Source organism: Oncorhynchus tshawytscha, linkage group LG13 (genome assembly GCF_018296145.1).
Source record: "Oncorhynchus tshawytscha isolate Ot180627B linkage group LG13, Otsh_v2.0, whole genome shotgun sequence".
Classification (NCBI taxonomy): domain Eukaryota; kingdom Metazoa; phylum Chordata; class Actinopteri; order Salmoniformes; family Salmonidae; genus Oncorhynchus; species Oncorhynchus tshawytscha.
Window position 1 is genome coordinate 25,182,585 of NC_056441.1, and position 11,496 is coordinate 25,194,080.

General features: G+C 43.8%; 1 protein-coding gene across 1 annotated transcript; it reads left to right on the forward strand.

Moving 5' to 3' along the window:
- The first annotated feature begins 1,127 nt into the window (after nucleotides 1–1,127).
- tac1 (tachykinin precursor 1) lies at nucleotides 1,128–11,411 on the forward strand. The gene is made up of 5 exons (XM_024441301.2): nucleotides 1,128–1,809; nucleotides 2,714–2,816; nucleotides 3,052–3,075; nucleotides 10,343–10,399; nucleotides 10,569–11,411. Exons 1-5 carry the CDS (start codon nucleotides 1,699–1,701, stop codon nucleotides 10,613–10,615), a joined length of 342 nt encoding a protein of 113 aa, XP_024297069.1. The 5' UTR covers nucleotides 1,128–1,698; the 3' UTR covers nucleotides 10,616–11,411.
- Nucleotides 11,412–11,496: the final 85 nt, after the last annotated feature.

Sequence of the window (11,496 nt, forward strand, 5' to 3'; positions counted from 1 at the left end):
GAGATCCTTGATGAAAACCTGCTCCAGAGCGCTCAGGTCCCTCAGACTGGGGGCGAAAGTTCACCTTCCAACAGGACAACGGCCCTAAGCACACAGCCAAGACAACGCAGGAGTAGCTTCGGGACAAGTCTCTGAATGTCCTTGAGTGGCCCAGCCAGAGCCCGGACTTGAACCTGATCTAACATCTCTGGAGAGACCTGAAAATAGCTCTGCAGCGATGCTCCCCATCCAACCTGACAGAGGATAGGATCTATAGGATCTATAGAGAAGAATGGGAGAAACTCCCCAAATACAGGTGTGCCAAGCTTGTAGAGTCACACCCATGAAGACTTGAGGCTGTAATCGCTGCCAACAAAGTACTGAGTAAAGGGTCTGAATACTTATGTAAATGTCATATTTCAGTTTTTATATTTAATACTTTGCTAAAATTTCTAAAAACCTGTTTTTGCTTTGTCATTATGGGGTATTGTGTGTAGATTGATGAGGGGAAAAAAACAATTGAATGAATTTTAGAATAAGGCTGTAATGTAACAACATTTGGAAAAAGTCAAGGGACTATATATGTTTTTGCTCTCTCTCTTTCTCTTTCTTTCAACCTCCATGATTTAGACTTTGTTTAAAAGCTCTGTGGGAGTGTCATGTAGGCCTACAGCACTATGTGTCCAGAACCATTGTCAAATAGCCTATATCTGGGTAGAAAGGAAGAAAGCACACAGCATCCTCTTCTGAGAGAAGCCTATAAGTGATTGGGGGACCTTGTCTGTGTGATTTTAGAGTTGTTAGGGAGGTTCTGTAGGCCTATCTAAGATTTTATTTAAACATGTTTACTTTCTAAAGTAATATATGAAATCAGAAAAAAAGATGAGACTCCTGTTAACATGGTTTAGCAATTCTAATTATTCGATTTTACAACTATTCATTTTTACAAAAGTTTAGAAAAGTGACTTTTAGAATCCAAACTTGTCAACTGCAATGTGAAGATTCTGGAATGTTTGTTGAAAACATCTTCCACTGATATATAAGATGCAAATCAATTTTCGTTTTATAATGATTTTGTTGCTTTGGCGTAGGACAGTCATAAGTACTTACGTAGAAACCTTGAACTTCAGTGCGTCATCAGACTCTCCTACTCCATTCGCTTCACTTGGACATTCCGATTACAACGGGAACAATAAGCAGAGTGCTAAGGAGGGTCATAGGGGAACGTTTGAAAGTAATATCGACCATATGCAAAATACCACGACGAATGTTAGTCATCACACAGCTCCGAGGAAGTACATGTCAAGTAAATGTGCTTGATTTAAAGCGAATTAAGATACCTGTCGCACTTCTACCCCTTGCTATATAACCTAGTGCAGTACTACAGTGTTGTCACAAAGACCCAACAGGACCAAGGTGTAGGTGCTGTAGAGCGGCAGAGCGCGCGGACTGGAGCAGAGAGGGAACTGAGCGGAGGTTTCAACCAAGGAAGGAACATTTCATTTTTGCGTACGCTTAAGACACTTATATGGAGAGGAGACGATACCAATTTCCGCAGGTGTAAACATCGAGCTCTCAAAAGTCATAGAGAGTGGTTGAAAAACATTTAAACTCAGTTTACAAGTGCTTTAATAGCCTATTTATACTTTTAAAAATAGAAACAAACGAAGAAAGAATAGTTTTAGGGCGGAAGAGTTGCGCGCAACAGATAGCTGCATCATGAAATTACTTCTACCGCTTGTGATAGCTTTTATTGCTATTGCCCAATTTTTTTGTGAAGAAATTGGTCCAAAAGAAGATCTTGATTATTGGACAAACGATCAAATTACGGTAGGAATGATTTTAATGATTTGACATAACAAGACAATTATATTATTTTTTCGTTAGAATCGTCTATTAAACGAATTAAAAAAATTAACATGTAAAAATGTATGATTGCTTAACTATTGGACAAAAAATATTGTTTAATTTAATGGCACAGCCTTGTGTTTTGTTCACCAAAAACCTATTTTTTATCACACATGTTATAAAATATTTGTATGCTGATGTCTGTTATAGTTTAATTCACCTGTTTCGGAGAGTTTGATGATGCGTAATTAAGCATGTATAGGGATTAAACATAATGTCGGGTGAAAGATTTGTTATGATTCATTGGGCGTAAATTGTGAGCTTTTAGCTCAGTGTACAGCGATCATTACTTTAGTCCCAGATTGAAGCTTCATTCACATGTAGCGCACGTTCAACCTTTGACATTGCGGGTTGGGCGACTGCCAAGTCTCTGGGCGGATCTTGGGGCATATTTCTCATAAACTTCAGTCAGATTGGGAACATTCAGCAGGTAGGCCTATGTAATCATTGCCTCGCCGCTGAGGAAACAAAGAGCGTTGTAACAAGGCGGGTGGGTTATATTATTCAATAAGGAAGGAACCAAAGGACCTGGGATGTCTTGGATAAGCGATGGACACTTTAATGAGCCCGTGGTCATTAGCAGCTGTTGGGCCCCTGCTTTTAGACTAATGTTGACTATAGAAATATAGGCTACACCGTCAGATAAAAATAGGATCGGATATGAAAGTTCACACGGGGTGTCTTTACTGATTAGATCTAGATCTATAAAAAATATACGATATTTTACGCAGAGCTATAGGCTTGTAGGCTATAAAGGAGTCTGTCTCCCCCTCCTCCTATACCCTATGTCTAATGTTCCGTTAATTTGATTTCCTCCCTCGTGCAGGACGAGTGGCTGTCGTCTGACCCGTTCAGAGAGATACTGCGGAGGATGACGCGGAAACCGCGGCCTCATCAGTTCTTTGGCCTGATGGGGAAACGCTCCTCCGGTAAGACCGTGCCTCCTCGCGCCTCGCCCTGTCGCCATTCTTCAGTCTCTATAAGACACTTTCCCGTTTGTTGCCATTAAAATGAATCACATTAATTGATATGCAGTATTATTGCAATTCATAATTACAAACTGTATATCAATATCTTTACGCACGTTTTTTGCCTATTCATAAAGGAAATTACATTATTGTAGGCCTACATTGATTGATGTTTTTTTCCCCTTTCTTCCAACAGCGAATGCACAGATAACCCGAAAAAGTAAGTGACAAACTCATAATTAATTCATATTTTTCATTAATATTGGAGAATATCTCCCAATAATTGTCCTTGCATACCGAAATATGAAGCCATGGTTTATTAAGTTATAATTAGTTTTACTGACATGTTACAAAGGCACAAGGACTGTGCATAACTGAGCAAGTGAGGCACACGTGTGTAGGCTAGGCAGGTGCTGGTAGCCTGTCAGGCAAGGTTGGGGATTATTTGCACATCAGGTCAGGTGTTACAAGTTATGACGTTTGATGACGTTGACGCCATGAGTACTGTTCACCTGTAGTTCACCATGTGGGTTGTAGAGGTTCGTGCTAACCATGCGTGGGAGGGAGAACACAGACCAAATGTTGCCCAGCAGCAAAATAAGAAAATGCATGGGTTGAAAAATTGATATTTATTTTGCATAATGGTAAGTAAAAGTCAAACGAAAGAGAGGGAGAGAGAGAAAAAAAATTGTCAGATGTTTTAATTAAATCACAACCCACACAAGCTAACAGGTCCTTTGAGGGATTTAAGGAGACAGTAGGTGGTCTTCAATGCCTTGAAAACCCCAACATTCCCTCACTAGGGTACATCCTTTTAATTCTGCCTTAAAGACCTCTATTCCCTCACTAGGATACTAGTCTTAAGTCTGCCTTGAAGACCACTCCATTTCTTCACTAGGATGGTAGTGTTAATTCTGCCTTGAAGACCCCTTGACCCGACTGAGTAAAAAAATGTGATGACGTTGAATCAACATGGAAAAAGTAATCAATGAAAGGAAATGTATCAAATAACTTTGAACCTAAATCCTATTACATGGTGATATCATTTTTTTTTCATGCTGAATTCACTGTAGTTAACTCAACCAAATGTAAATCAAAACTAGACATTGAAATGACATCTGTGCCCAGTGGGAGAGAGAGAGGGATATCCCACATCCCCTCTGTTCAGTCATTTAGGAATTTATTAAATGACTACCCTACTTAGCGAAAGGAGGCAGCAAGTGCAGCATAAATACATACTGTATAGTGCATTTAGAAAGTGTTCAGACCTAATCCCTTTTAACACAATTTGTTAAGTTACAGCCTTATTCTAAAATGGATTTAAAAATAATCATCCTCATCAACCTACACACAATACCCCATAATGACAAATCAAAAACTGATTTTTTGAATTTTTTGCGCAACTTGATTGGAGTCCACCTGTGGTAATTTCAATTGGTTGGACATGATTTGGAAAAGCACACACCTGTCTATATAAGGTCCCACAGTTGACAGTGCATGTCAGAGCAAAAACCAAGAACACATTGGCCTCTATCATTCTCAATTGGAAGAAGTTTGGAACCACCAAGACTCTTCCGAGAGCTGGCCGCCAAGCCAAACTGAGTAATCGGGGGAGAAGGTCCTTGGTCAGGGAGGTGACCAAGAACCCGATGGTCACTCTGACAGAGCTCCAGAGTTCCTCTGTGGTGGTGGGAGCCCCTTCCAGAAGGACAACCATCTCTGCAGCACTTCACCAATCAGACTTTTATGTTAGAGTGGCCAGACGGAAGCCACTCCTCAGTAAAAAGCACATGACAGCTCGCTTGGAATTTGCCGAAAGGTACCTAAAAACAAGATTCCCTGGTCTGATAAAACCATGATTGAACTCTTTGGCCTGAATGCCAAGCGTCACATCTGGAGGAAACCTGGGACCATCCCTACGGTGAAGCATGGTGGTGCTAGCATCATGCTGTGGTGATGGTTTTCAGCGGCTGGGACTGGGAGACTAGTCGGGATCGAGGGAATGATGAATGGAGCATAGTACTACGAGATCCTTGATGACAACTTGCTCCAGGGGCATTTAGGACCCACCTTAAGCACATAGCCAAGACAGTGCAGGAGTGGCTTCGGGACAAGTCTCTGAATGTCCTTGAGTGGCCCAGCCAGAGTCCGTACTTGAACCTAATCTAACATCTCTGGAGAGACCTGAAAATAGCTGTGCAGCAGCGCTTCCTATCCAACCTGACAGAGCTTGAGAGGATCTGCAGAGAAGAATGGGAGAAACTCCCCAAATACAGGTGTGCCAAGCTTGTAGTGTCATACCCAAAAAGACTCGAGGCTGTAATCGCTGCCAAGGGTTCTTTAACAAAGTACTGGGTAAAGGGTCTGAATTCTTATGTAAATGTGATATTTCCCATGGGGTCTTCAGAAAATGTTGCCGGACTGGTTCCCCCTGTATATAGCCTCATTATTGTTGTGTAATTTTCTTGTGTTACTTTTTGATTTTATGATTTTTTTCAACTTTAGTTTGTTTAGTAAATATTTTCTTAACTCTATTTCTTGAACTGCATTGTTAAGGGCTTGTAAGTAAACATTTCGTGGTAAGGTCTACATCTGTTGTATTCGGCGCATGTGACAAATACAATTTGATTTGATATTTTGTTATTATTGTGTTATTATGTAAATGAGGTATTTCTGTTTTTCGCTTTGTCGTTATGGGGTAGTGTGTGTGTAGATTGTTGAGGGAAAACAATACATTTTAGAATAAGGCTGTAACGTAACAAAATTTGGAAAAAGTCAAGGGGTCTGAATATGTTCTGAATTGACTGAATATCTGGTATAGACCAATGTGTGGCAGGAGCCTTAATGCAGGCATGACTGTACATCACTCATCATTAGAAGCAATGAGAGAGAAATAGAGAGGGGAGAGAGAGGAATGGAAGAAGAGAGAGAGAGGGGAGAGAGAGGAATGGAAGAAGAGAGAGTGAGGGGAGAGAGAGGAATGGAAGAAGAGAGAGAGGGGAGAGAGAGGAATGGAAGAAGAGAGAGTGAGGGGAGAGAGAGGAATGGAAGAAGAGAGAGAGAGGGGGAGAGAGGAATGGAAGAAGAGAGAGAGGGAGAGAGAGGAATGGAAGAAGAGAGAGGGGAGAGAGAGGAATGGAAGAAGAGATAGTGAGGGGAGAGAGAGGAATGGAAGAAGAGAGAGAGGGGAGAGAGAGGAATGGAAGAAGAGAGAGAGGGGAGAGAGAGGAATGGAAGAAGAGAGAGAGGGGAGAGAGAGGAATGGAAGAAGAGAGAGTGAGGGGAGAGAGAGGAATGGAAGAAGAGAGATTGAGGGGAGAGAGAGGAATGGAAGAAGAGAGAGAGAGGGGGAGAGAGGAATGGAAGAAGAGAGAGTGAGGGGAGAGAGAGGAATGGAAGAAGAGAGAGAGGGGAGAGAGAGGAATGGAAGAAGAGAGAGTGAGGGGAGAGAGAGGAATGGAAGAAGAGAGAGAGGGGAGAGAGAAATGGAAGAAGAGAGAGTGAGGGGAGAGAGAGGAATGGAAGAAGAGAGAGGGAGGGGAGAGAGGAATGGAAGAAGAGAGAGAGGGGAGAGAGGAATGGAAGAAGAGAGAGAGGGGAGAGAGAGGAATGGAAGAAGAGAGAGAGGGGAGGAGAGGAATGGAAGAAGAGAGAGAGGGGAGAGAGAAGAATGGAAGAAGAGAGAAAGAGGGGAGAGAGAGGAATGGAAGAAGAGAGAGAGGGAGAGAGAGGAATGGAAGAAGAGAGAGAGGGGAGAGAGAAGAATGGAAGAAGAGAGAAAGAGGGGAGAGAGAGGAATGGAAGAAGAGAGAGAGGGGAGAGAGAGGAATGGAAGAAGAGAATGGAAGAAGAGAGAAAGAGGGGAGAGAGAGGAATGGAAGAAGAGAGAGAGAGAGAGAGGAATGGAAGAAGAGAGAGAGGGGAGAGAGGCATGGAAGAAGAATGGAAGAAGAGAGAGGGGAGAGAGAGGAATGGAAGAAGAGAGAAGAGAGAGAGGAATGGAAGAAGAGAGAGAGGGGAGAGAGAGGAATGGAAGAAGAGAGAGAGGGGAGAGAGAGGAATGGAAGAAGAGAGAGAGGGGAGAGAGAGGAATGGAAGAAGAGAGAGAGGGAGAGAGGAATGGAAGAAGAGAGAGAGGGAGAGAGAGGAATGGAAGAAGAGAGAGAGGGAGAGAGAGGAATGGAAGAAGAGAGAGAGGGGGAGAGAGAGGAATGGAAGAAGAGAGAGAGGGGAGAGAGAAGAATGGAAGAAGAGAGAAAGAGGGGAGAGAGAGGAATGGAAGAAAGAGAGAGAGAGGAGAGAGAGGAATGGAAGAAGAGAGAGAGGGAGAGAGAGGAATGGAAGAAGAGAGAGAGGGGAGAGAGGAATGAAGAAGAGAGAGAGGGGAGAGAGAGAATGGAAGAAGAGAGAAAGAGGGGAGAGAGAGGAATGGAAGAAGAGAGAGAGAGAGGAGAGAGGAATGGAAGAAGAGAGAGAGGGGAGAGAGAGGAATGGAAGAAGAGAGAGAGGGGAGAGAGGGAATGGAAGAAGAGAGATGGGGAGAGAGAGGAATGGAAGAAGAGAGAGAGGGAGAGAGAGGAATGGAAGAAGAGAGAGAGGGGAGAGAGAGGAATGGAAGAAGAGAGAGAGGGAGAGAGAGGAATGGAAGAAGAGAGAGAGGGGAGAGAGAGGAATGGAAGAAGAGAGAGAGGGGAGAGAGGAATGGAAGAAGAGAGAGAGGGGAGAGAGAGGAATGGAAGAAGAGAGAGAGGGAGAGAGAGGAATGGAAGAAGAGAGAGAGGGAGAGAGGAATGGAAGAAGAGAGAGAGAGGAGAGAGAGAGGAATGGCAGAAGAGAGAGAGAGGGGAGAGAGGAATGGAACAAGAGAGAGAGAGGGGAGAGAGAGGAATGGAAGAAGAGAGAGAGAGGGGGAGAGAGGAATGGAAGAAGAGAGAGAGAGGGGAGAGAGAGGAATGGAAGAAGAGAGAGAGAGGGGGAGAGAGGAATGGAAAAAGAGAGAGAGAGAGAGAGGAATGGAAGAAGAGGAATGGAAGAAGAGAGAGAGAGGAGAGAGAGAGGAATGGCAGAAGAGAGAGAGAGGAGAGAGAGGAATGGAAGAAGAGAAGAGGGGAGAGAGGCATGGAAGAAGAGAGAGAGGGGAGAGAGAGGAATGGAAGAAGAGAGATGGGGAGAGAGAGGAATGGAAGAAGAGAGAGAGGGGAGAGAGAGGAATGGAAGAAGAGAGAGAGGGGAGAGAGAGGAATGGAAGAAGAGAGAGAGGGAGAGAGAGGAATGGAAGAAGAGAGAGAGGGGAGAGAGAGGAATGGAAGAAGAGAGAGAGGGGAGAGAGGAATGGAAGAAGAGAGAGAGGGAGAGAGAATGGAAGAAGAGAGAGAGGGAGAGAGAGGAATGGAAGAAGAGAGAGAGAGGGGAGAGAGAGGAATGGAAGAAGAGAGAGAGGGGAGAGAGAAGAATGGAAGAAGAGAGAAAGAGGGGAGAGAGAGGAATGGAAGAAGAGAGAGAGGAGGAGAGAGAGGAATGGAAGAAGAGAGAGAGGGAGAGAGAGGAATGGAAGAAGAGAGAGAGGGAGAGAGAGGAATGGAAGAAGAGAGAGAGGGGGAGAGAGAAGAATGGAAGAAGAGAGAAAGAGGGGAGAGAGAGGAATGGAAGAAGAGAGAGAGAGGGAGAGAGAGGAATGGAAGAAGAGAGAGAGGGAGAGAGAGGAATGGAAGAAGAGAGAGAGGGGAGAGAGAGGAATGGAAGAAGAGAGATGGGGAGAGAGAGGAATGGAAGAAGAGAGAGAGGGGAGAGAGAGGAATGGAAGAAGAGAGAGAGGGGAGAGAGAGGAATGGAAGAAGAGAGAATGGAAGAAGAGAGAGAGGGGAGAGAGAGGAATGGAAGAAGAGAGAGAGGGGAGAGAGGAATGGAAGAAGAGAGAGAGGGGAGAGAGAGAATGGAATGGAAGAAGAGAGAGAGGGGAGAGAGAGGAATGGAAGAAGAGAGAGAGAGGAGAGAGAGAGGAATGGCAGAAGAGAGAGAGAGGGGGAGAGAGGAATGGAACAAGAGAGAGAGAGGGGAGAGAGAGGAATGGAAGAAGAGAGAGAGAGGGGGAGAGAGGAATGGAAGAAGAGAGAGAGAGGGGAGAGAGGAATGGAAGAAGAGAGAGAGAGGGGGAGAGAGGAATGGAAAAAGAGAGAGAGAGGGGAGAGAGGAATGGAAGAAGAGAGAGAGGGGAGAGAGGAATGGAAGAAGAGAGAGAGAGGAGAGAGAGAGGAACGGCAGAAGAGAGAGAGAGGGGAGAGAGAGGAATGGAAGAAGAGAGAGAGAGGGGGAGAGAGGAATGGAAGAAGAGAGATGGGGAGAGAGCAAAGGTGAGCGAGAGAGGGAGACAGAGAAAGGGGGAGAGAGAGAGTGCTTCAATCAATGCCCCAAGGACATTTAGGCATTAAATTAGATTGGTTACGCGGATGATGGAAAGATGGACCCGAGCATCTCAACCTTCCACACAAACTGTTGAATATAATATATACATTATACAGTATAGATATTGTATATATACATTATACAGTATACATACAATATATACATTATAATATATTACAGTATATAAAACACAATGAAGGGGCCAAGCACTTATGACGTCCGGAGGGGAAATTTCAAGTGACTCGTGACTAGACCACCAATGGAAATGGCACAGGATGCCGTCGCCCCGCTACGATCATCATGATTCCCAAACCCCTGATGTGTTGCCAGAGAGGGTATGTTGACAGATAGGGTATCCCAGGGGTCTCACGCAGAGTTTTATAACCACACCACCCCCCCTTCTCCCCTGTCTCCCCCATTCCCTCCACCTTTATATTCTATTCCATTAGTGTGATTGACAGAGTCTGACAGAGACATCCGTCAGTCTGTGACGCAAGTGTCCCCTCAGTACATGCATCCTATCCCGCCCTCCTAGGAAAAACAATCTCCAACCACTACCCTTCCTTCCAAAACGTGTGGGTGGTGGCCTCTATATCTCTCAGTCACTAGGGCAAGGGAATGGGGACTGAGTCCATCCATCAATTTGTACAAGACTAGATATCTGCCAGAGTAGGAGGAGTGTAGATATGATTCTACACTATTCTACACACTCTCCTCTCACCATTTAGGTTATACACTATTCATTGCATCACTGATGAAAATGATTGGTCACACGTTATTTCGATAGTCCAGATATATGTTCTACAGATGGTCGTACAGTCAACACACTATATGTTGATAAGCAACCGCTTGCTAAGGTTACAGTTAGGGTTAGAATAAGGGTTAAGGTTAGGGTTAAGGTTAGGGCTAGGGTTAAGGTTAGGGCTAGGGTTAAGGTTAGGGCTTGGGTTAAGGTTAGGGTCAGGATGTAAACAATATTGGCAGTTACTGGAAGAACTCGCACCTTTTTGCTCTGCACACTAGTCACTGCATCACTCATTGTCTGTAATTGCAGTGTCAATGGTATTGGCTGTCTTCTCTTTCAGGGCATAAAATTAACTCCTTTGTTGGATTGATGGGCAAGAGGAGCCAAGACGAACCAGGTACAGGCCTCATATTGGCTTTTTACACTACTGAGTCGAGCCGAGCTGAACCAAGTTGTTCTTAGCTGGCCTGGTTACGAATCCACAATAATTGCTGGAACTGGGCTAAAAATGACAATCTGAAAAGAATCTGTGCTGTGTTATTTACAAGCTTTCTCTTCAACCATAGATTCATTTGAGTGGAACAAACAACAGAACTACAACAAGCGCCGCTAACCAGTGAATCTGTATTCAGTCCTCTGCTATTGGTCCGCTTCTCAACAAGTCATTCCTACAGAAGATTGGAAGGGGTGTCTGATGCGTAGTTTTGTTTCCTCCAAAATATGTGTCTTCAAATTTATTGTAAATTACCGTAATAAAATATCTGTTTTCACATCGTGGTGATGTAGCTGTACTGTACCTGGCTGTGCCAATGTGGCTTGTTCAGGAAGAATGCAGGAGTGTGATCTGAATAGGGTTACAAAATTCTGTTCGTTTTCCCAATCATTCCCATGTTTTCCAGAAATTCCAGTTGGAAGATTGGAATTTGAAGGGAAATCATAAGACGGACATTTCCAGAATATTCCAACTAGGATTTTTGGGAAAACCTGGTAAATTTGTGGAAGATAGTGGACTGTTGTCACCCTCGGTGTGAACTGATACTCCTACCGTACCTTACAGAAACATTATGTTATTTAATGTAAGTCAAAGTATTAGTACCATCACCATATCATCAGTTCCAGAGAATACTGTTGTCGTGGACCATCAAAGCAAAGCTCTACCCCAGGGTATGTAGAAAATTGCACTGCCAATCCCACTGTCTAGTGCCTCAACTGTTTTAATCACAACTGATTGTGCTGTAAATAAACTAAATACTCTGGTACACTACAGACATGCTGCTCCATCAGGAAATGCTCTCATTTAAATGGACTGTAAATCAAACTGTCATGTTTATGAAACCAAGATGTATGGTATGACAGAATACTTGTATGTAATTGTGGCTTGATATATTAAAACTATTTTCTTTATTGGTGGAACTTTAATTTCTTATTTTCACTGGTGGACTATGCTGTGTAGAGGGTGTTGATAATGTGGAGTGGTCTACCCTCTAGTGGACA

What these genes read in the sequence shown, in the direction of transcription:
- tac1 (XM_024441301.2), top strand. Translation starts at nt 1,699, where the DNA reads ATGAAATTACTTCTACCGCTTGTGATAGCTTTTATTGCTATTGCCCAA. An exon ending in GGACAAACGATCAAATTACG is followed by an intron (nt 1,810 to 2,713) that starts GTAGGAATGATT and finishes TCCCTCGTGCAG; the next exon opens with GACGAGTGGCTGTCGTCTGA. An exon ending in GAGGAGCCAAGACGAACCAG is followed by an intron (nt 10,400 to 10,568) that starts GTACAGGCCTCA and finishes CTTCAACCATAG; the next exon opens with ATTCATTTGAGTGGAACAAA.